At 49.6% G+C, this 24,393-nt stretch overlaps 2 protein-coding genes across 4 annotated transcripts; one reads left to right on the top strand and one right to left on the bottom strand.

Annotated features, from left to right (window-relative positions):
• Nucleotides 1-3,346: 3,346 nt before the first annotated feature.
• LOC125705977 (dipeptidyl peptidase 8-like) lies at nt 3,347-11,697 on the bottom strand. Its single transcript, XM_048972386.1, has 20 exons — nt 11,413-11,697; nt 10,675-10,948; nt 10,101-10,213; nt 9,729-9,899; nt 9,386-9,554; nt 9,141-9,251; nt 7,513-7,641; nt 7,344-7,405; nt 7,130-7,230; nt 6,878-7,040; nt 6,520-6,679; nt 6,326-6,405; nt 5,826-5,978; nt 5,548-5,683; nt 5,218-5,363; nt 4,991-5,137; nt 4,535-4,687; nt 4,032-4,174; nt 3,758-3,869; nt 3,347-3,603 (listed from the first exon to the last, which is right to left on the bottom strand). The coding sequence occupies exons 2-20, from the start codon at nt 10,934-10,936 to the stop codon at nt 3,478-3,480; spliced, it is 2,637 nt and encodes an 878-aa protein (XP_048828343.1). The 5' UTR covers nt 10,937-10,948; nt 11,413-11,697; the 3' UTR covers nt 3,347-3,477.
• Nucleotides 11,698-12,220: 523 nt separating this feature from the next.
• Nucleotides 12,221-20,592, top strand: scamp5a (secretory carrier membrane protein 5a). 3 transcript variants are annotated; one of them, XM_048972393.1, is made up of 7 exons: nt 12,221-12,467; nt 13,094-13,163; nt 13,524-13,643; nt 14,747-14,903; nt 15,813-15,914; nt 16,173-16,290; nt 17,071-20,592. In XM_048972393.1, the coding sequence occupies exons 2-7, from the start codon at nt 13,157-13,159 to the stop codon at nt 17,227-17,229; spliced, it is 663 nt and encodes a 220-aa protein (XP_048828350.1). In that variant the 5' UTR covers nt 12,221-12,467; nt 13,094-13,156; the 3' UTR covers nt 17,230-20,592. The 3 variants fall into 3 exon arrangements, with proteins under 3 accessions (XP_048828350.1, XP_048828351.1, XP_048828349.1); XM_048972394.1 differs by lacking the exon at nt 12,221-12,467 and adding an exon at nt 12,557-12,835; XM_048972392.1 differs by lacking the exon at nt 12,221-12,467 and adding an exon at nt 12,871-13,000.
• The last annotated feature ends 3,801 nt before the right edge of the window (nt 20,593-24,393 follow it).

Genomic DNA, 24,393 nt, shown 5'->3' with positions numbered 1-24,393 from the left:
GCACTGTATATAAGCACCTTGATAAGTTGATATTTTGAGTCCCGCCCCTGTTCCGTGTGTGGGATTCCTGCCGGTTGTCTGCAGTCCAATGAAATGCAATTAGGGCATCTCTGATTCACCTGTGATGCATGTGTGCTGCACAGCAGGGGACTGGCATCCAGGCCATGATGGTCCCCCCCAGCCCATGCCCTGGGCTCCCAGCCATAGACCATAGATGCCTGGCCTGCTGTGACACTGATCAGGATAATTGGTTGGAAGATTGATAGGTAATTTTGTCTATATCCTAATATTTTGTGCAACACTGGGTCACATAAAACTTGGGGACTGTCCCAGACAGTACTAGGAATGTAGCAGAGGGCAGCTTGTATATGATGCCAGTCCATCACATAGAGAGACAAGCAGACAGATATGCAGGCAGACAGGTAAGAAGGAAGACAGACACACTGAAAGACAGGCAGACAGACAAGGTAGACAGACAGGCAGACAAAGGCAATTTAGAGCCACAAATTCACTTAAATGGCTGCTGCACTGAACTCAGCTGTTGTTTTTATTTGAAGTCCCTTCTCATCCCCTGCTTTGTCCATTTGTGCTACTCATACCTTGAGTACCTGCATGAGCAACCTGCAAACTCCAAAACTGACGCTGTCTCATACACTGTGAGCTGAGGCTGTTGCACAAAGGCTGGGAAACATGCGGGTGAGGCGTAATGAGGCAGGATGGGGGCTTCAAGTCGGCCATTGGACAGAGAGAAAGGGGACACACTTTGCGGAACAATTACTCTTTGAGCGTACTCTAAATGATGTGACAAAAGGCGTTTTCCAGCATGGGGGGAGCGACTTTCCTCTGCCTCTCTTACTGCTGGCATGATGAAGCTTCTGAAAGGTCCCAACAGATTTTCCCACATTTTGTTGTTTCAATACCCCCCCACCCCCCAGAGCCAACACAAACAAAAACTTCTTATGGAACTAACCTCCAATTACTCTACAATTACCCCTCATGCTGCCCGGCTGCCGATGCTACTGCAGGCCATCGGATGGTGGCTGCAGGAAAAGTGGGCCTCCATGGGAACCACCACTCTGCAGCATACAAGATGTTTAGCAGCAGGCGGGCACTAGTGGCACAATATAGGCACTGGGAGCACTGGGATGGCACTGTTCCCAGATCAGGGAGCACGCTGGGAGAGGGTGGCTGCAAGATTTTGTCACACAAACCTCCATAACCAACAGGGTTCAGCGGCACAGACCGGGGGCTGCATTGCACCACGCAAGTCCCAAATTAGATCAGAATATTTTATTATTAGAAGTTTATTCAGCTAGCCTCACAGAGGCTTCCAGCACATTCCAGGAGTGCCACAGACACTTTTAGAAATCGTATGCTGTGAAGAGAGCGCCACCTTCGATTTGGATAAAGATGCAAAAGAAAGAGATCAGTCTTTGTGTATCTGTCACAGGTGTGACGGCCGCGAAGGTGCCCCATATTCCACATCCTTGGCTGATCTCCGGAGTGGGGAGTAGAGAAAGAGCGAGAGTGAGGGGAGGAGGAGGGACAAGCTCTTTCACAGTTGATGTAAGCAATACTTCATGGGAGAGTCCACTCTCATCCTAATGAGCTTAAAAGTAGATTCTGAATCGCTGTAAAATGGAACCACACGGTGAAAGGAGGGACCCCAGTGTGCTTGTGCAGAGCACAGAGCTCAAGTGCCTCATCAATGGAGGTCTTGTTAGCCAGGAGAGAAGGAGAGGGTGGCCCCCGCTATCACACTCTTATCTGCGTTTTGGCTTTCCATTGAAGGTGCACACCGTTAGAAATGGTGTTAACAAGGGCCTGACCCAAACTGTGCCGGCTGAATATCTATGACAGGGGAGGGGAGAGAGAGCAGATATAAGGAACAAGCATGAAACAGTACTGCTTTGTCTGAATGCTGAAGAACACTGGGAAAATGATCACAGAAATCAGTATTAAAAATGAATCCCCGGGCCGTGAATAGCAGCACACAGCACCGGCAGCGGTGACACAGTGAACACGGAGTACTGGGGGTGCCGTCTCAGCACAGGATCTGCCTTCAGAGACTGCTAACCCACTTTCCCACTCAAGTCAAGCTTAGTTTCCCAACAGCAGCACCCATTCAGAAATACGGACTCCTTATACTGATCGAAGGGGGGAAAGTTCCCCACAGGAAGAGGCTTGGCTTGACCAAGAAGTGACGGACACATCTGCATGTTCCGGAGATGGACTGAGATCAGCTGTGAGAGTCACAGAAGACACAAGCCGAGAAGCCGGATGCTGAAGAGCAACGTAGGGCAAACGCTGACAGCTCTCTTCACACACTGGAAAAACAGGTGTGTACGGCAGCTCTAAAGCACGTCTAGGGCACCCATACCCTGTCTGGTGCTTCAAACCGAGGCCAACAGTCATGTGGATTAGATGGAGCGGAGAGGAGCTCTACAATGAAGACCCAACATTAAATTAATTTAGTTTTTATATGGCACTTTGCAAGACACCCAAATAGCTTTACAGAAGCAATGGGGAGCCATTGCGACCCCCACCACTGTGCAGCCCCCACCTGGGAAGCCATTCTGCACCAGTACGCTCACCACACAGTGGCTAAGGTGCTGAAGGGGCAGGAGAGAATTCATCAATGAGACTTACAAATGCCACCTTAAACACACCCATACCCTTTGGTCAAACCAAAATAGTTGTTTTATTAATTCATGCACCATCCCTGCACAACAGCACCAGAGGCCATTCTGCTGGAAAGAGCCAAGAAAGAATGAAGGTTTGCTGATTATTTGAAGAGAAAGGGATACATGACTTAATCACAGAAAAAACAAGGACAGCGTATAACTATATAGCTGATGTGTGTGTGGGAAAGTGAGGATGTGTGTTATAGGCTCATACAGTGACCACACTGGCACCCAACCAAGTTCTAATGAGAATACGGAAACATGCAGTGAACTGGCAGCCGAGTGCTACGACGGGACCTGCGCAGCAGCTAGTCAGCAGGTTGCGTAAGACAGCTACCGAGATCTGCATGGCACAGGCTGCGCAGACATGCAGGCAGCGGCTGCCTTAGTGTTCAGCACGTCGTCCATCTTCCAGCATCAGTCAGCGTTTGCTAATCCGTGTACAGACGAACTCTTTAAGGTACGCCGTCTTACAATATGCTCATATTTCATGAGTAAAGGTATAAAATACATGAAAACATAAATACTGATGTCTTACAGCCCCTTTCCCACCATTTAAGCATTTAGAAATACATACTCAGCTCTCCCTCTAGCAAAACCCTCTACCACATCCCCTGCAAGGTCCCCCAAATCCTGTACCCCCCACCCTCCACCCCCACCCCCACTCCCACTGCAAGCTAATCTGGGGAAGTTAGCCAGACCGTAGCCATTCTAAATGGTGGCGTTTGGACATCCACACTGGTCGCTGAGTTTGTCTCCCCCTGCTGGTCAGCAAGAGGAAGCGCGTAGAAGGTCAGGAGGCGCTGAGGATGGAGGTGGTTCTGGAGCCCAGGTGTTCCTGCAGGTAGTGCAGCAGGTGCAGCTCGTAGTGCTCCCCGGACTCGGGCAGGTGGATGCTGTGCCTCTCCTGGGGGTACAGCTGCAGGGGGGTGGGGGTTGTATATTTTAAGTTGTGTATATTATTTTTTGTGCAGCTACTGCCCGGGAAGGCGGCTGAGGGGCACCGGTAGTTATTCACACATGGCAGGAGGCGTCCCCGTGAGGCGTCACCCCGCGGCGTCCCCGAGCCTGACCTGCAGCTGGTAGGGCTTCCCCGCACGCACCAGCGCGCTCAGCAGCAGGTTGGTGTGGGCGAAGTGCACATTCTCATCCAGCATGCCATGGAGGAGCAGCAGGCGACCGGGCCTGGAACACAGCCAGGGAAGGCTTGAATACTGCAGCAAGGGCACCACATCAGGAGGGAGCGCCAGAGGGACGTCTCAAAGGCCAGGCTTATGCTGGATTAAGGAGGCCCACCCGGGTGTGTTTTAGCGTGCTCCTGTGAGTTTAGAGAGACGCGATGCTCACTGGGATGGGAAGCGGTGTGCTTGCAGGGTGACGGAGCTCAGCTGGTAACTGTCCTGGTTCTGCTCAGGAAGGCCCATGTACCGCTCTGTGTAGCCGGTATCATAGTGCGTCCACATGGTGACTGGAGCGCCCGCTATCGCCACCTGCAGGAGGCACAGCACACAGCACAGTACCAATTCAGAAGCTTAATAAATAGTGTTGGTCCTCCCCGACGAGGATTGGGCCTCTGTCCAGACCGCAGGTTTGCCAGGTTCCATCCCAAGCTGCTCAAGTGGCTCTTTGGTTAGTTTCCTCACCCAGTTTTCCATGACACAACTGGAGCAGTTGGGGTCAGGACATTGTCTGAAAACGGTGATATGATTGTGCTGCTGGCTGAACCCACGACTGATCCCTAAACCACGGTGCTACCCACCACCTTAACAAGCTACAACCTGAAGGTCATCCTGACACGTGCCACCTGAAGTGCAGTGAGGGAGTGAGCCCAGCACAAGCCGGAAGCTGACCTTAAAGAGGTCAGGCCTCTGCAGAAGGCCCATGAGAGACAGGAAGCCACCGTAGGACCAGCCATGGATGGCCACCCTGTCCATGTCCAGGAAGGAATAGCGTGAGGACAGGTACTCCAGCGCTTCCACCTGGTCGTCAATCTCCACCTGGCCCTGGTGTGCAGGAACGAGGAACAGGGGTGGACAGGCACAGAGAGGGAGACAGGGACAGATTTTTTTTTTAGTTTTTTCATAGCAGTCATTGATTTTAAAGTTTTCCTTTATGGGGACCAGGAAACCGGGGAAAAACAGGGAAAAAAAATGGATATTTATCACATTATGGGGACATTGTCTCCCCATAAGGATAGGTATACCCGCTTGTATACACACACACACACACACACACACACACACACACACACACACACACACACACACAGTAACGCCCCTCCCCCCTGGCCTGGCTGGCAGCCTCACCATGCGGTTCCGCAGTGCGCTCTCGAAGGCCAGGCCGCGGTGGCAGGAACCCCGGTTGTCCACGGTGACCACGCAGTAGCCGAGCGAGGCCAGCGTGTGCAGCCGCACGTGCTTCAGGCCCTTATAGCGCCGGTTCACCAGCTGCACCTAGAGGGTGTTGGGCTTCATCACACCCATGAGCCAATCAGACATCCAGAAATAAGACCGGCAGCCCTGGTGGCCCGTACCTGTGGTCCGCCATAGACGAAGACCACCACTGGGTGGCGCCTCCCCGGCTGCAGGTTGTGGGGACGGTAGAGCATTCCGTGCAGCGTGTGTCCAGATCGGCTCTCGAAGTTGAACAACTCGGGCGGGACGTAATCCCAGGGACAAGCTAGGAAGGGGAACACACAGGAGAACCTGGAGGGAATGCTTGGGAAAATCCATATACTGAGAGCCCATAACTGTACATGTTTTGCTCATATCCTGGTATTGGGTCTCTCACAAGGGTTTGAAACACACTCCCAGCGTAAGTCCGCCCAGCAGGAAGCCGGCAAGGCTGCGGGAGGCAGAGGTACCTGGGTACTCCAGGAGAGAGGCCCAGAATTCGCCCTGCAGTCGCTCGAAATCGTGCTCATCCAAACTCAGCCTGAAGAGGCTGACGCAGGGCGGGTTCTGCTCGCTGCTGAAGCGGCTGATGTACATGTCCATCAGCTGGAAGACAAGGCCTGGGTTAGGGTGACGCCGAGAGGTAGGTGGGCAGTGGGGGGAGTGGCCACGGGGAACCCCCAATGGGTGGTTGTGGGAGTGGCCACGGGGAGCCGCAGCGGGCGGCCTGTGCCGTGCGGAGGCTAACCTGGCTGAGCCGGCAGGTGTGCGAGTGGCCAGCTTTGGTGATCCTGCAAGCCTCGACGGGCCGCAGCCAACTGGTCACGTACAGGTGGTGCTCCAGGGGGCTGTCGCGGGTGCCCTGGAAGAACAGCAGGCCCCTCTCCTCGTCCACGGTGATCTGCACACAATAGGAGAGTGAACCGCCCACAGTGAAAGCTCACTCTCCTCACCGACGCTCCTACGATTCCCTCTTTCCACCATAATCAGTTTTGTTATTTGCTTCAACGAACTACCCAAAAGTGCAGATAGCCTACAATGAGAAAATAGGGCCCCACACGCTCAGCGGGGGCCCCACACTCTCAGCAGGGGCTCCACAACCTCAGCAGGGGCCCCACATGCTCACCAGGGCCCCCACACCCTCACCAGTCAGTCACGTAAACCCATCATACTGATGATTATCCTGCATTTCCACTCCTACAGTGCAGAATCAGACCAAGAACATCCACTAGAGGGAGCCACACTTACGTTAGATCCATGACTCCCCAGCACCTCCCAGTCTCCCCAGGTTAGCGCCACCTGCTCTTTCACGGGACACAGGAAGTCACCTGGGGAGGGAGTGACACATGTCCTGGTCTGTATTTCTAAAGCTGGTCCATGTTTTAGGGAGCTGAAAATCACTGATCTAAGGTGTGACCTCACATCCACGGAGGTGGCCTTACCTGCAGCCCCCCCCCCGTCCGTGCTGGTGGGGCCCCAGGAGGCCTGCAGCCGGGATGTCACCCGGTAGAGGTGCCGGAAACCTGTGTGGACCTCAGATGCCACGATGACGCTGATCTCCCCATCCTCCTTCTGCGGCAGGAAGTGGAGGATATCGTGGGTCTGCGGGGGATGGACAGAGATTAACCACTGTGGCCGTACAGTATCATCACCACACATTTTGCTATGGTGCGGAACTGTACTCATCCGAGAGATGAACCAACAATCTTAACTACTACGCCACCTGCTGGCCACCGTTAATATTAGCTGGGACCTCCTGCTTGGGACCCTCTCCCTCTGCTGCCCACAGAGGCCCCTCACATTGATCCAGATGTCAGTGGTCTCCTGGTAGACGATGAAGGGTGTGGCGCTGTCTGATTCTGGGCGGGTGCCGGAGGGGGTCCAGTCCGGGATGAAGAGGGGCGGGGGGAGAAGAACCAGCTGCTGCCGGGTCTGGGGCCGGTTCAGCAGCAGAGCCCAGGCACTGGGGGGGGGGGGACAGGGCAGAGGGTGAGGAGCGATAATCAGGGTCTGTGGCCGTCACTTGGGCTCCTGGGGCCCGCAGCTACTTACAAGCGCCCGTCTGCTGTCCACCCCGCCCGCGTGATGTACTCTGTGCCGGGAAAGAGCTCCTCCATGGGCAGAACCAGGCGCTTATCCAGAACCCTCACAACCTGAACACAAACCATAGTGTTAGTGATGCACCCTAGAGGACAATCAGGAAATGACAGCCTCACTGTGAACCCTAATCCCCAGGGATGTGGAGAAATGCAAAGTCTTCCCGTACCTCCCCCACAGTGCTGACGGTCACCTCCAACAACTTGAGCATGGATCTGGGGTTCCCGGTCCCTAGAAACGAGAACCACACATTCGTTGGCTCTCGTGGCAGGAGGGAGGCGGTTCTCTGGCTGAATCCCCAGCCCCCTGCAACACACCGCATCCCACTGATGACTCACCGGCCCTGGGGTATCTAAAGGCCTCGGTGAGTCGAGTCTCCAGCAGGGGTGACGTCACATTGATCACCTCCACGTCGGACTCGTCGTTCTCCTCATAGAGGATCCTCAGCACCCGGGCGCCGTCCGAGTCTATGAGTGGTGAGGGGGGTGAGTTATAACGAGGGGGGAGGGTGCATGGACACGGCAGCGGGGCCTCTTGGGTGCAGACGTAAACAACTCACGCACATCTTCGCGAGTTCTGTTCCGCGGCAATTCAACGTAACCTTATCAAGAGTCACAGACCCAATTTCTGAACACTAGAACTGCCGTTTCACACGACGATGAACGTAAAACTCCTTTGACTTCGGAGCAAGACACACTCCGGCGTGTGCAGCCCTCATGTTTGTGCTAATGTGCTGTTAGTGTTAATAACAGCAGCAAATATAACAGCCTCAGGCCGTAATGTTCCTAATAGAGTGGCTCTGTTCTGAAGTTTTCCAACGCAGTACACATTCTATTAAACGATGGATCAATAGACATAGTTTATTGGCGATTTCATGTTTGCCTTTTCCATTTTAAACAATAGCAATGCTATTTTTTTAATACAAATCAACCCAGGTAAAACACTTAATTAAAAAATATACTCTACCAGTCAAAAGTATCTGCACACGCTGAGATTTTCTACGTCTGCGTGTTACTTAACATTTACTAAACACATACTCAATATTCTTTGCTAACAAATAAATTTACGCCACTTTCACCCTTTGACTACCTTTATTAGCAGGAAAATGTCTTTTATTCATCAAACCTTCTCTAGCAGTTATAAAACTTGAGATATTCTACAAGGGTATTAAATACTGCTCTGGTTCATGGGATGAAACAGTTAACCAGTGCATGTAAAGTTACAGGACATGCACTGGTATATACTCTTTCCATGTTGTAAACGTGTTTAATTTTACATATTTTTCCATTTGTATCGTTCACTCAACTTTCCAATGCTCAACAAGAATAAAACAACTGCAGTTTTTGAAATAAATAATAAGTGGTAAAAACCTGTGGTGTGCAAAATCTTTTGGCTGATAGAGAATGTTTTTATGTGAAATGAACAGTAGAATGTATATCCAATTGGAGTACTGATTAAAGTGATAAGTTCTTTTGGTATTTAGCTTGCCTTTTATTTTATCATCAGTGTAGGATTACTAATAGCACAAGATTAATCTATCAAAATCAATATTTAATCAGTGAGCAAAAAAATCACATGACATAAATACGACTATATTATAGGTTTTATGGCATGTTTAGGGTGACAGTAACTCTGCTGCTGTGAGAATTACTGACTATCTTCATGGGTGAGCGGTAAGCCAACATGAAACGCTAATGCAAAACACTAACGCGAAACGCTAACACGATGGCCCTTTAGCAAAAACAAACGTGTGATATGCCGAAGGACGTCACCGCTGGTGGTTCAAGGAGGACGATGAAACACTGACGGTTCTAGTGTTAACCACTACAGCACCAGCTTGCCCATCAGTGAAACGAAGGGGAAGATTGAAAGAAAGAGAAAGAGTAACGAAATTCATGGTCACACACATCAAAACACAAGGGGTGAGAGAGGGCAGCAGGGGCGAGGCGGGGGGGCACCCACTGACCGAACTCTGCCACAGGGCACCACCAGTATGCGGTGTAGCGGTCGAACTCCTCCTGCAGCAGGAAGGTGGCCATCCCCGCTGACCTGGGGTCGTCCTTTAAGTTGGATTCACCTGAGAGACAGCAGGGATGTCAGCAAATGGTTAGGAAAGGGTGACCTTCCTCAGCCTTCTTTTGGGAGGTGCTTTTGGGTGTTAAGGGCTGAAGGGTTACCCTGCTCTATCAGGGGCCCAATGGGGAGCGTCACCTTTGTGGGCGAAAGTGAGGCGAGTCTCCGCCCCGCTGTCCAGGTTCCCGATCCAAAGGTCACAGCTGTGGACAAAACAGAACCAGGCGGGGTCCACAGGACAAAACTTGGGATCCATTCGGATGTTGTGGCAAGAGGTGGGCACTGTCTCAGGCTGGAGAGGCTGGTTCTAAAAAGGGGAGAGGATCTGAAGGTTTGAATAACCATTATGATCCAGTGCACAAGCTCACGTCCATCCAAGCACCTCACTTACCAGCTCAACCCATCAGTTACCCTAAATATTCTCCAATCATGGTGGGATTTGAAAGGACTGAGGAGCGAGTGGCAGCTCCGGAAGCCTCACCGTGAAGCCGTTGGGCCCGCCGTCCTTCAGGGTGTAGAGGGAACCACCGGCCTGGAACAAGAAGCTGCCGCTGGGCCGATGAAAGTCGTATGACATGATGCCCTGCTCCCCTATGCGCTTCCTCTCTCGCAGAAGCTCGTCCTCTCGATAGTACTCCCCGAAGTCTTGGCTCTGAGAGTGAGGGAGGGAGGAAGAGGGGAAGAGTGAGAAGAGGTGAAGGACGAAAGGGAAAGAGGGAGCACGGCACTATGAGGGATCTTCATCTGCTACTGCACATGTGGAAAGCGGCCCGAGTTAGGCTCTGACGACACGCAGCTGCCTGGCGGGCGGTATGGGTCATGTGACCGCGTGCTGTGGGGAAGCCGTGCTCACGTGAAAGTGCAGCAGCAGGGGTTTCCATGTGAGGTAGAGCAGCGCCTGCTTGTTGATCCTCTTGGGGATCTCAGCGTAGAATAGCGTGTTCTCCCTGCCCTCGCTGGTCATGGCTGCACAGACACACAAGGAGACGGCCGGCATTACCAAGACTTACGAACCACGCTGGCATTCTACTGACATCTTCTGGGTGTTAAAGATAAGAATTTATAATATTTTGCAGCCACAAGTGGCATCCTAAACGTCTGATCAGTGCCTTTAACCACTATGGTACCAGAGGCCTGTGCTTACAGAGCCTGAGGTGTAGCGAAATAGGCCACCTTCTCAGCAGGCTGAGATATAAGCAAAGCAAAGGCTCATCTCTCTCATACTCCATCTTGCTCTTGACTCTAACTGCCTGACATTGAGTTCTGGTAAGTCTGACTGTAACGCTGCCATTAGCTAATCAACACATAGGTCATCACGAAATAAACATGTCATTCCCAGACTTGTGTTATACTGGAAAGAGCACTATTTGAGAGGAAGTGCCTTTAGGGTGCTAGCTGGTAACGGATGTGTTTAACCCGGTCCTCACCCAGGAAGTACACGCGATGGGAGTGAAACCCTTCCGGGTCGTTCTTCAGTACGAACTGGAACTCATGAGGCGGTTTGGACACCATGTTGAACTGGCCACGCTGGCTGTCTGTCAGAATATTCCTCAGATCGCTCCAGGTGCGATGCTCCACAAAGAAGCTCTCCTGGCTCTCAGGTGCACCAGGGGGCCATCCGTCGTTCACCAGCTGCCCATCTCCCTCCTCTTCATCTCCCCACTCCACATCCACGGTAGAGGACGACATAACAGCCCAGCACTAACACAAACACACCAGTCAGAACTTCTACATTTCACTCTGAAATCCTTGGAATATAAAAATATATGTATCACATGTAAACACACACCCACCAGGATTAGCTTACATAAAACATAAGTCACATAAACTTCTTTATAAATACATACACGTCGACTATAATTTCTGATTTTCGGTCTTTAAATGTGTTCGGCTGTTGATGTTCATGGTGTACAGTTAAGATATTCGGGAACAAGTTACAGTATACCTAAGCAGCTTCTAACAATCTGAGTCTACAGAAAAGGAAGTCACTGAGAATCCTTTGGATCAAACGGGGATTCAGAAACAGACAGATTTATTTTAGTAACATTTTAAAGCATATCATGCGCATTTCAACAGGCTGCGGCTCTGTCTGAAACGGTCACGCACAGAAAAAGAAAAGGGGACCCTGTAGAAATCATTACTTATAACAGACGGCTGTAAATCACCTCGATCGTGTTTACAGACAGCAGGCAGGCGGACCGCAGCCCGGGTGGACAGCCCGCAGCCTAGCGAAACCTCCACAGCGCAGAGTTAGGAGTTTAAAAACAATGCTGCCTTTTGTTTTTTTCTGCGGTGGGGGCGCTTAAAGTCGACAGCGTGGTGTCTACACTTGTACCCGCTTTTCGACAGGTTAAACGACAACGAAACGAAACGAAGTTTTAGTCTCAGTTACACTTCCTGATTCTTAACTTTCCCGTCAGTAGCACTACAGCAGTAGCAATAAGGACGAGAAGAGGGACGCCTGGGAAGCACTCCGGAGGGCGCCAGTGAAGGACAGCGCCTCTAGCGGCTGGGAGGACCTTAACAATCCGTTCATATTTCGGATTTAAATCTATCAAACCTCAAAATCTGAAGCAGTATGGTGTAAATTTTAAGTTGATATTTGATATTTTTAAAACTGGAATAGTTTGTTGATATCTTGTACAGAAGTTACCCGGTGTATATTATTCTTATTCATCAACATTATTGCTGTTATTATTGATGTATTTATCGATGCATCAATGATTGCACATTCGAACGGATCCACATACAATATCGCAAACTGGTTATATCCCCTTTAAAAGGCTCCTGGCTTTACTAAATCTCGGCCTATCTTAATTAAAAAAAAAGCCTATACAACGATCATATGAGCGACAGTATGACAGCTGTCATCGGCATTATTATGTCACCGACTTCAGTACCGAGGAGAGCGGCGGATGGGGGTAGCGATCAGGGCGGGGAGGAGGAGGAGGACCAAGAGGAGGAGGAGGAGGAGGAGGAGGGCCAGGAGATATCGCGAGGACCGGCGCCGGCACCGAAGCGTTAACAGGGGGACCAGACTCTGATAGGAGGGACGGAGCCTGAAAACGCATTACATATATTCTCCAAAACAAATAAATTGTATATTCCCACCGATCAGGGCGGCCGACATCGCTCTTTAAAAACCTGCGTTAAATGGGGATTGTCCGTAGCATGCAGTTCGGAGACCTTGCTTTGTAGGTAGCATCCTTGGAGAGAGAAGGTAAGAGATTTGTCTCCCATAGCCGACGGTAACCTGGCCGTGCAGTTGAAGGCCGCGGTCGTGATGTGCAGATGACGGCTTTTTGCACGGAAGTCTAGGCGGCCGTGAGTGTAATTTGCTGTGACACGGTCCTGCACAGTCATGTCCATCGCCGAGGCCGTCTCAGTCTGGGCGTCAGCTTCGTCACATGCCGCTGGATCCCGGTCCGTCTATCGTTGGTGCTGCGTGGCATTTGGGCTGTTTGTCACATAGGTGACAGGATGACGTGCGCCCCGCTCCTTTTTCTTTGTGCTCTGGATTTATGACAGAATAACCGAATCCGCCCCAGCCTTAAATGGTTGACTGGAAATTAAGTATTCCATGTTAATGTGCGTTTATACCGAGTGATTATTGCGGAGCTAAAAATAATTTGCGTTATGATTAGCTAATACTGCTTTACTGCAACGACCTGAATTGAAATCAGGCTGTCTGAAAATGGACGTGGGTGTGTGAAATTTAGGGCAATTTTCATCCTTGTTACATTTATGCAATTGGTTAGTTGTGTTTTTTTATGCCATAAATTTGTGCCTTGAGGCGAGACGGTGACATGGATCTACGCTAACAAGATGTGATGTTTTATACCTCAGGTTCGGGACAAAGTACGAGAATATTGGATTACAGCGATCAGTGGAATAAGTCCATATTCTTCCATGGCCGGTAAGTTCTGCTTATTTGTTTTCGGAGGTCCAAGATTGTTCTGGGTTTGCTAAATTCTCGAGGAATTTTAATGTCTTGCTAACTAGTTTTCTGAGACTTTGTTATTTAAACAACACCTAAGAATTATACTGGGCTGTCCCCAGTGATAAAGTCCAAGAGACTAGTTAACCTTTAAACAGGTTAATGGCAACTCCCTTCTCCATCTCACTTACTTAAGGTGTATTTGAATAACCTAAGTGACACATCTCAGAAGCCCTTGCTTGTAAATGACGTTGAAGGTTTGGATTGAGTTTTGTGTGGAGGGTGCCCCAGGGTTTCCCGCTCGCTGACGCTGTGACATGTTGGCCCTGTCTGCTGCAGAAAACAACTTTCCCCCCTTGCCTCGCTTCATTCCCCTGAAGCCATGCTTCTATCAGGACTTCAACGAAATCCCAGACCAGCATCGCACCATGTGCAAGAGGCTGTACTACCTCTGGATCCGTGAGTATTGCCCGTGAGTCGCATGTAAACACACGTCTTCCACGGAGTGTCTGGAGCCCTCGGGATGGGCGCGGCTCTGCTGGCTCGCTCGGGTCCCGTCTGAAGCGCCGTCATACCTGAAGGACTCCACACCTTGAGGCAGTGTTTAGGCTGTAAATATGGTGTCATGTTCTTAAAGGGACACATCCTCTGTTCTGGTCACGTGAGATGTGCAGCTTGAGTGTGTCCTGAGGATCATCTGTGGTAATGAGCACTCTTTGTTTCTTGCAGACCTCCTCTATGATAAGCGTTAAAAAGGTACCTGGTATTTCTGCCCCCACTTCGTGTGGGGCCGTTCTCTCCTTCCTGCTCGCAGACGCGGCGTATGCGTAGCACCTCTGCCTGCTTCCCTGGCAGTTTCCCTTCCTCTGTCTGCTCTGCTGTAAACTGCCTGCGTGTTTTTTCTGCTCTCTCTTTCCTTCCAGGCTGAGCAAATATTAATATTGCGAATGCCGTGTCGAGCTCATTTTACTAACTACTTTCCCTGGCTTTCCAGCAGTATTTTTGCTTCCCCACCCTTGGCTGAGCCAGTGGCGTCCATTAGCACGCTGCCACGCGGCCCAGTAGCGTCGTGGCATATCTGTGAGCCTGTAGCCTGAAACATGCGCCAGTGATGCACACATAGCATTAGCTCAGCATAGATATTGGGTTTCTGAATGCAGGAGACCCGAATGCCGGATCTTCTGTTCATTCTCAGTCCTGTTGTCTACAGAAAGCGATCAGATTTTCACTGGCGCATCGCTGCAGAGCTCTCCGCCTGTTACAGGAACTTTCTCAGTTCCCTATGACCATCTAAGTGACGTATAAAACCGAACTGCAGTCGGGCCCATTAGACTGGTAGCTGGGCGGCTGGTCCGGCCTCCAAAAGGACAGAGTGAATGAGAAGGGAAGGTGTCACTGGCAGAGTACGTTTGGAGCAGCGCCAGACAATTCACACTTCGGCACCGAGCTCTTCTGTCCCTGCTGGCTAACTGCGCCCCTGTTAGGAAGATGCCTTCTGTCGTTTTTCCACCCTGTGTGTGTGGTCCGCCATGAAGAAGCCTGTCTCTCCTCTGGTTTTCCAGTGAACAGCGCCACGTTGGCAGTGAATCTGATTGGCTGCCTGGCGTGGATGTGCGGCGGAGGCGGGGCTACTAACTTTGGCATGGCCATCCTCTGGCTGATCCTGTTCACGCCCTGCTCTTACGTCTGTTGGTTTCGGCCTATCTACAAGGCCTTCAAGTGAGTGGGCTGCCGCCGTGCTGATTAAACAGCAGAGTGGTTTGTAGTGGTGTAACGGGACACAATATTCACGGTTTGACTCAGTTTCAGTACATCTGGGAAAACAGATTTTATTAGAACTGCAAACTCAAAATTAGGAGCAGCCTTAAACCAAAGGCAATGTCTCTGTGTATGAATAACAAACCCTAACTGATGGCTGTTTACACATTGTAAAAATAAATATGTAATGTAAATAAAAATTCAAAAATAAGACTACATTGTAAATCATAATGGACTAAATCCTGTGTTCTCTACTACCAAGTATGGTTGCATATCTGTAGCGATCAACACCCCAATAGCCTTAGTTCATTTATTTTAGCCCAGTCTCCATTTCCTGGCAAAAGCCACAGACAGACTAACTTGCAGAGGCTGCTTCTGCCTTGCACAGGTCACACACACACTTGGCGATCATCTCAAACAAGTTAGCAAGCTGCATGTGTTTCCAGAAACACATCCGAGTTCAGTATAGTGGAACCAGCAGTCTTGATTTCATCAGCAACCCTAATCTCCAGTGTTGGTGTCATTTATTGGAAAACCAAAATGCTCCCAAACTGTCAATAATGACTGACTATTACCTGCATTACCTGCAAGCCAGTCACACCCACAATAAGCACAATGTCTTCCTTGGTGAACATCTACTTGTGAATTTAGGTTCCACCTGTATCAATGAATGTATTCGTTGGTTTCATAGTGTGCAGTGAACTGAATATGACGTACAGAACGGCACATGACGAATGTGTGTCCCATTACAGCCCTGCGGGTTAGACGGGGTTAAAAACACGAAGCCAGGAGCCGGCCCTAACAGTCTGCTGTAGTTCCCTGCTTGGTTCTGCTCTTAGCTCCTCTTCCTTGCCCCTCGTCTCCTGACAGGACGGACAGCTCCTTCAACTTCATGGCGTTCTTCTTCGTCTTCATGGCCCAGGTGGTCATCAGCATCATCCAGACCGTGGGCATCCCAGGATGGGGGGTGTGGTAAGGCTTCCTTCTCCTCCTAATGCATGTCTGTCTGCCTGCTTACTGGTTGGCGAGCTCTTGTTATAGAGAGCGGCGTTTGTGATGCCAGCCTGAGGATACCAGGCTCCGCCAAACAGCATGCGTGGCATTTTACCTGCACCTGTAGCATTTCATCCCGGAGAGAACAATATGGTTCCTGAACCGGCTCCTGAACCGGCTCCCTCGTGTATCTGGCCCTTGCTGCCTGACTCACTGGCCCCCCTTCCTCTGCCGCAGCGGCTGGCTCGCCACCATCACCTTCTTCAGCACCAACATCGGCTCGGCCGTGGTCATGCTGATCCCCACCATCATGTTCACGGCAGTGGCCGTGCTCTCCTTCATCGCCCTGACCAGGGTAGGGGCCGCGCCGCAGCACGCTCCCGCTGTCTCCCGCCAGCATGTTCTGCCCCGCTGCCCTGCTTATCTGCTTTAGGTTCCTGTTGGCTAAGAGTGCAGGACAGCCAGAGTGAAATAAAAGCAAAAAATGTAGGAAGTGAGCAGGTGAAGGTGCAGAGACTTGTGGCCAATCCCGAGGAAGTGAGCAGGTGAGGGTGCAGAGACATGTGGCCAATCCCGAGGAAGTGAGCAGGTGAGGGTGCAGAGACATGTGGCCAATCCCGAGGAAGTGAGCAGGTGAGGGTGCAGAGACATGTGGCCAATCCCGAGGAAGTGAGCAGGTGAGGGTGCAGAGACTTGTGGCCAATCCCGAGGAAGTGAGCAGGTGAGGGTGCAGAGACTTGTGGCCAATCCCGAGGAAGTGAGCAGGTGAGGGTGCAGAGACATGTGGCCAATCCCGAGGAAGTGAGCAGGTGAGGGTGCAGAGACTTGTGGCCAATCCCGAGGAAGTGAGCAGGTGAGGGTGCAGAGACATGTGGCCAATCCCGAGGAAGTGAGCAGGTGAGGGTGCAGAGACATGTGGCCAATCCCGAGGAAGTGAGCAGGTGAGGGTGCAGAGACATGTGGCCAATCCCGAGTGCTCGCTTGCTGCTTACTCTTCCTGCATGCTGAGCTTGTAGGTAACTAGGTTCACTTATGACTCTGGCCGTGGGGGGAGGATTCTGGGCTTAGCCCCCACAAATCTGTATGTCTTTTATCACCCCCCCCCCCCCCCCCCCAACCCCCCTTGCTGACACAGGTGCACAACTACTACCGGGGCACAGGCGGCAGCATGAGCAAAGCACAGCAGGAGTGGGCTACCGGAGCCTGGAAAAACCCCCATGTGCAGCAGGCGGCGCAGCAGGCGGCCATGGGGGCTGCGCAGGGGGCCATGCACCAGCAGGCCCCGGAGTACTAAGGCGCTGGGGGGGGGGGGGGGGTCGGGGGTCAGCTTTGCTGCGAGGTCCCACAAAAAGGAGTGTTTCTGATATTTTTTAACACCCCCTTTAAATGTGTGCTTCCTAAGCTAATTTTTAGCCCCATTGCTGAATTTACCACTAAAATTGTACCGAACTGCTCTGACGGGTCGTTTCTGGTTGGGGGGGGGCACACTCTCGTGGCCCCTGCTTGCTCTAATGGGGCCCCAAGTAGTGGCTCTGTGGTCCCAGGAGACTCCTGTTGCTTCTCAGAAGTCGGGCACACAGTTCACAAGATGCTGCTGCATAATTTTAATCCATATACTTTGAGGCACATATATGAAGTGGACCCTACAGAGAGACACAGTGTATCATTATTACAGAGAGACACAGTGTATCATTATTAAGGTGTGAATTTACTACTGAACACTATAATAATCTATTAGATTATAGATTATACATGTATAATCTAACAACTCAAAGTCTAATTGTTACTATAAGACCATAGTGGTCAATTTCACTGTATTTTTCTTTATCACACTGTAGATGGCAGCATTGTACACATTTCCCCAATTGCACTCCATTTTTAAAAACTTGACTAGCATTGTGAAATATTAGAAGGGACTGATGTTGTTGAATAAGGAAAAGCAATAACAACTCTTGTGCACAACTGAGGTAAATCACCTCGCATTTTAATCTTCCTGCCATTTAGTAGAGAGTTTCTGTGAGATTAGGTCATAACTGCCAATCAGGCGCACAGGTAGACCTGCCAGTCTGTCATTAGACCTTTATTAGTAGTGACTGGAATTATTTTTGTTCGATTTAAATTTATATCCCCTCTGGAATTCTTTAGGCTGCAGCAGTAATAATACTTTGGTGACTTTTAAAAAATATCAGGAACCAAAACTTTTTGTATTTTCCTGAATTACATGCAGTCTAAAATAGCTGCAGTTTGGAGCTCTGTATATCTATGTGTGTGTGTGTGTGTGTGTTTGTGTAAAAACAGCACAATAAGTTTATTCCTGCCTTTCGAAAAGAAAATGTAAAGTTTCACTTTGCGTTTGTTGTAAAATGGACTGAACATTTACCTCATTTCCTATTATTTGTCTGTATTTTGGGGGAATTTACTGCCTTAAGGATGTAGCTGTGATAGTGATGCTAGCTGAATTCGTTCTACTCGCTCCACACTCCTATAAGTATGTGTATTTTGTGATAGGTAGACGTAAGAAGCTTTGCTTGCAGACGCAGACGTGGTTAGGTTGGAGGCTCCTCTGGGTAAATATGCCACCTTGTAATGCTTATACTGATAACTTACTGTGTCTCCATCCTTCCCATCCCGTGATAAACAGTACTTCAGTGCTAATGCAACGTTTTTCATGAAATCCCAAAGCTTGCCTGGAAGGTGGTGTTTTGTTGGTTAAATCATGGATAAACAGGGTTTCTGCCTTAGGTTAGAATCCAGGTATCCTCAGGCTGTAGCACAGCAAATATGAACTGCTCAAAGTGGCAGGAGAACAACCCAATAGCGTATCTACCTTACAGGAGTGTAAAAGCTGCCCCTGCTTGTAGCAGGCTTTCCCTGAGCACTGATAAATGAGACATTCCAGGGAGGGAGGAGCGAGCTGTGATCCACACAAAGCTCATCAGGCTAATTTAGCGCAGCACACAGAATTGGCTGGTATCCCCTTTCTCATCCCCACCACTCACAGCAATGTCTTACAAAGCAAAACAGTAGTTTTTTAGCATTTGTTGAAGAAAGTAAAAGTGAAAACATTCCATGAGCATAGTAGTTTCATGAGAAGATTAATGTTATACATTTGTAAAAATCTGTACAAAACAAAATCCCTCAGGAGATCTTCAGCTCAGCTTAGCTCATCTCTGACCTGTTTGTTTCTGACACAATTAGTCTCTGCCAGAACCAGCAAGGGTTCTGACAGTGGATAGAACACAAAGAGCACATGTGGAATTTTCTGGGACTAAGATCTGAGCAGAAAGAAGGGCAGAGGGAGCAGGGTGAAGGGCTCAAGGGCAGAGGGAGCAGGGTGAAGGGCTCAAGGGCAGAGGGAGCAGAGTGAAGGGCTCAAGGGCAGAGAGAGCAGGGTGAAGTGCTAAAGGGCAGTAGGGCAGAGGGAGCAGGGTGAACGGCAGAGGGAGCAGGTTAGACATATATCAAGTTAAACAACACTTCTGACTATAGGCAGCTGAGCGCAGAACAGGGCTGGGTAGGGGCTGGTTCTTTTGCAGTAGTAACGGTCTGTCATCTATCACCTGAGGAGTGCTTTTGAACCTGGATACTCCTGTTTGAGGTTAAACTTGTACAGTTTAAACGTATATGTTGTACAGAATGTGGTAAAATTAGTGCCAGGAGCTTCATGGATTGTGAGTTGCAGGTGCAGTGATATCATGATTATTTCCTTGTGTGCTCTCAGTTAAGCTGTACAGAGCTCTCTCTCCCTCTCTCTCTCTCTATATATATATATATATATGACGTTAAGTGTTTTATTCAATGGAAATGTGAGTTTGTGAAGCTATGCTGTTTTTGTGTTTGTTCTGCGGGTGTGGACTTCGGCATCGGCGTCTCGCTGGGCGTGACACGCAGACCTGCCAGTCCCTGTTATCGGGGCAGCACAGTGGTTCATGTTCTCTGCCAGTGGGGAAGTAAAAAGACCTGAGTAAAAGGGGATGAGTAGGAAAGGCGGGGGGTGGGGGGGGGAGCTGGCCCCGGTGGACTGCTGAGAAAGACGGGGTGCTATGTTGACGAGAACCTCCAAACGAACAGGGATGCCTCGATAGACAGTATGGCTACTGGCCCCACTTGGGGAGAGAATGAGAAAAATCCGAGAACGTTCCTTTGAAACCTCTAGCTGTACGGAATACTAGCGCCCCTGTAAAGCCCAGAGAAACTTCATGAGCTGCGTGGAAAAAATCAGAAGTGTCCAGCAAAAAGCTATCGACACTCCAGTTCCGCTTTGTGTCTTATCTAAACCCTGTGCTGTGCAGAGATGGAGGGGTCATAGCACCTCCTGCAGGACGGCACGCCTCTGCCACTGACAGCCTACTGTGTAACAGCGATGCCACACGAATAGAGGCACCATAGTGTATGCTGACACCTCACTGTTGTAGCTCTCCCTATTCCTGTGAATTAAAGGACTTCTGAAGTCAGGTAGATCTCTCGTTGACTAAAACTCCTTGGTGTGTGTATGTGTGTGTGTTCACGTGCCAGTTACCTTTCATGCTGTGCCCTGTCATTCATCCAGCTGTAATATCGCCCCAAAAGGGATCTCTGTTTTATGAGTATTTATATTTTTCCCCCTTTTTTGTATTTTCATTTTGGGGAAATAATTAAACAGATGTTGCCTCTTGTCTCAATGAGTAAATTTTTCTTCGCCAAATGCTTGATGTTTGCTAGTTAGCACACTGACAGGTTTCAGGCCGCAAATTATAATTATTTGTAGATAGTGTTAGCCCGCCCCAATCTAATCCCTAACCCTCCCATACCCCCCAACCTGTAAAATCTCTAGCCCCCCTACACAATCTCCCCACTACTCCAAAATATCTTCATTAATAGCACAACTTTATGTGACTTTGTGCAGTCAAGTTCACCAGGTCTCTGTCAGTATCTGTCCTTTCATGTGCCACTGCTAAGTAACACTGCTTCTATTTTGGTGTGATTTGTCTCAAATTGGAAATAGGCCCCAAATCCTCGTGTATACAGTGTTCCTGGGAAATTTGAGGAACATTCTTCAAGTACTTTGAGAGTTACTTTGTTCACAAGATCAAGTGTCACCTTCAGCCACATTTTCTTTCCTTTGCTGCCAGCTGATGCTGCTGCTTCAAGACTGCGATTTGTCTTAAAATCAAGTGTAGAGCTTCATCCATATCATGTTTTTATGAAGTGGTAATCAGACCCATCAATCACTTTTTGAGTTATCGTGGTCATAAAGTCAAGTGTAATCGGGCTCCACTTTGCTGCCACCAGGGGTATTACAAGGGGTATGACATTGGGAGGCGGCGATAGGGGGTGTGATATATATCACAATGGGCAAACATGCGATAATCACATTATGAAAGGACGCAATATAAGAAAGGTTTTCAAAAAAATCTGAATAATGACGGCATTATTTTAAATAAGTCTAATACTGTTTAGAGTACAGTTTCACAAAAAAAAAAAAAAAGTGATCCATATGATAAAATGAGTGTGTCTGATGCAGGCCTACAATCTAAGTTAGGTGCATGTTTTGCTCTCCTGCTCTGCATGTGCAGAGAGTTGACCTCAGTAATTTGCAGATTCATAATACAAGATAAGGACCATACTCTTATTTATTCATTCATTCATTCATTCATTATACTTTAGCCACCCCTAAACAGGTATATTCATCCATCAAATGGGTCTTCAAAATCTGAGAAAGACCCACCTAATAATAATCATAATGCTATTATTATTATTATTATTAGTAGTAGTAGTAGTAGTAGTATAAACAGCAGCAATAATAATATTGATAATATTTTCCTCTTCCAGCTGCTTCACAGAGTCACGTGGCTGGAATCCGCAGTAATATTATCAAAACACCTTCTAACTACCAGTCCCAGGCAAGGCCACAGGGAGGCAGCATAGAGCACACGCACACTCACCTACTGTGGGAATCGCACCTGACACGCAAGCAAAATATAATGGTGCTGCTAACAGTAAGTATTATTATGGAATTATTGTGCACTCAGGCATTGATTGCTAAGCTGTGAGTTTGATTGTTCTTGAGTGCCATGTACACTGTAGCACATCAGCAGCTGGTAAAAGGCATTTTTGGTCACGATGCTTACGGGAAGCTGCCAGAAAGACCGCTGCTGGCGTCTGGCCACTTTTACGGATGCTGATCCAGTGGGAGAGAGAGAAACGCCCCACAGAGCTGGATCTGAGCATTACACTGTGAAGAATAGCCCCCCCCCCAACCCACACTAATTTTTATGCGTTAACAGAGCTCGATCCAGTGAGCAGAATGGCAGAGTTGGCATACCTGCCAGTAGGAGGCGGTGTTGCATAAGGCTGTGTGCTCTGCTCTGCCTGCATGGTACTGCAGTGTTGTTATAATGCAATTTACAGTCTCAATTTCCCCAGAGACAGAAACATAGAGGTCTTCACTTTCAGTGAACATAAGACATTCCTGATAGTAAAGATTATATATAATCTCGCCTGGATATGTACTAACTGCTGCTTTGAAGAGAAAAAACTAGAGAGAAAAGAACACTCCTGAACAAGGCCATTTTCTCTCCCATACAAGGCTGGGATTATATTAGATTTAAAAGTGAGGAAAGATTTGTTTGCGCAGTCACAGCTGTGTAACTCTCCATTTGGTAACTGTGTCAGAGAGTCTCAGCGGCGCCTGAAACGCAATTACCCGATAATACAAACAGTCTTAAAATTGTTACTCCTGCATGCAGAGAACCATTGAATATGGGTGCTTTTTAAAGCTAATAAATCACATTCTAAGGGAAGAGAAGAAAACATCAGCAGTACGGGTGTAATGCTTATGGTGTGCAATGTATCAAGTAGCTATGTGGAGTCACATCCAAGGAGGTCCGAACACATTCTGACATTAATACTGGATTATATTAGGAAGACTGGAAATATTACAGGCCAGGTTGGTGGATCCGGCTGCACTTGAACACATCTCAGTGATACAATGGCCGGGGGGCCGGGGGGCCAGCAGATGGCCAAAAGCTGAGCGGCGTGACGTGACTTGTGAGCCACCTCAGAGAAGGGGGGGGCTTTGGCTTCTGACCCCCCTCCTGCTCTTGAGCCACGCTGCCCAGCGTGCCAACGAAAAATGCCACCCACGCACAGAGCCCTCAGATCAGCAGAAAGGGGGCTTGGCCTAGGGGGTGTGCCGGCGGGCACGGGCTAACGGAGGCGGGCACGGGCTAACGGAGGCTGGCACGGGCTAACGGAGGCGGGCACGGGCTAACGGAGGCGGGCACGGGCTAACGGAGGCTGGCACGGGCTAACGGAGGCGGGCACGGGCTAACGGAGGAGGGCACAATACAGGCCGCTATCGCTCGCAGCAACCGAGCTGAAGGCCTGCTGGGGGAGTAGCGCCATCCCCAGAGCTGTCACCGTACCGCACCAATTTATGTGACGGCCAGCTAGGGCCACCACACCCATATGCTGCCTGCAGGCTATCAGAGCTCGTTAAGGTGAGCATGGTCAGGTACCCAGGCTTCCTCTTAAAGTGCTACTCCTGCGGTGCCAAGGCCACCAGACAGCAGACAGATTGTTTGATTGACTGATGGTTTGTACCCTCCAGGTTTGTCTTTTTTCAGTCTGTGAGATGGTGACTGATTTCCCTGGACCATGGACACACACCTACCTGTCACACGTCAGTCTATATCCAGCGAGGCAGACCTGAGATGAACTTCCCAGTGAGACATGCAGCTGTTTGTCTGGACGATGCAGCCCCGTCCTGGTTGGCAGGGATGAGCTGATCTCCACCCGTCATCTGCATTCTGGCTGCTTCCTCTCTACTCTCTTTCCGTCACATCTCCTTGGAGACCCGGGAGTCTGTAAAGCTCCGGCTTCCGACCACATCTGGGTGAGAACATGCAAAACCCAGGCAGACACCGGGCAGAGACAGCACTAAAGCTGTCCACAGCACGCCAGAAGTGATCCGTGACTTCTGGAATACCCTAACAATCAGACGGCGTGCGTGTTGTCACTAAAAAACAAACAAAAACAAGGCTTTGCCTGCTGAAAATCAAGCTGCCGTTTCCCCATAAGAACCTGTAACGTCAGTGAGGGAAGCAGGGAGGACGACACTCCAGGCATTTCCTCTTTTCCTCAGCTCATATATTGTCACATCTGAGCTTGATTATGCGATGAAAGTCAGGCTCAGATAAACTCAGACAAAGCCAAGAAATCAGCTGTAACAACAACAAGGATCACCTGATAGAGGCATCGCACAGTGCAGGTCTGTAGCCAGAAGTAGGTTTTGGAATGGGGGCGGCAACATTGCGGCACCCCCCCCCCCCCCCCCCCAGATTGGGGAGATGTTCCCTTGGGAAATTTTGTCAACCAGGGGCTGGAAGCCAATTTTGAAAGGGGTTCAAACTCGTTATTTTACTATCTGGCTACGTGCCTGATCAATAACAAATAAATTTCTGGGGGGGGGGGGGGG

The sequence above is a fragment of the Brienomyrus brachyistius genome, chromosome 13 (genome assembly GCF_023856365.1).
Source record: "Brienomyrus brachyistius isolate T26 chromosome 13, BBRACH_0.4, whole genome shotgun sequence".
NCBI classification, from domain to species: domain Eukaryota; kingdom Metazoa; phylum Chordata; class Actinopteri; order Osteoglossiformes; family Mormyridae; genus Brienomyrus; species Brienomyrus brachyistius.
The sequence above is the reverse complement of the archived record's forward strand: the minus strand, read 5'-3'. Positions and strand labels throughout refer to the sequence as shown.

Bases quoted from the DNA above. Each gene is read 5' to 3' on its own strand.
- LOC125705977 (XM_048972386.1), bottom strand. From the start codon at position 10,936: ATGTCGTCCTCTACCGTGGATGTGGAGTGGGGAGATGAAGAGGAGGGA. The intron at 5,684-5,825 runs GTTAGCCTCCGC...CTTGTCTTCCAG, and splicing joins ACACCTGCCGGCTCAGCCAG to CTGATGGACATGTACATCAG. The intron at 4,688-4,990 runs GTGAGGCTGCCA...CCTGCACACCAG, and splicing joins GCGCACTGCGGAACCGCATG to GGCCAGGTGGAGATTGACGA.
- scamp5a (XM_048972392.1), top strand. The intron at 13,164-13,523 runs GTAAGTTCTGCT...TGTCTGCTGCAG, and splicing joins TCCATATTCTTCCATGGCCG to AAAACAACTTTCCCCCCTTG. The intron at 16,291-17,070 runs GTAGGGGCCGCG...TTGCTGACACAG, and splicing joins CCTTCATCGCCCTGACCAGG to GTGCACAACTACTACCGGGG.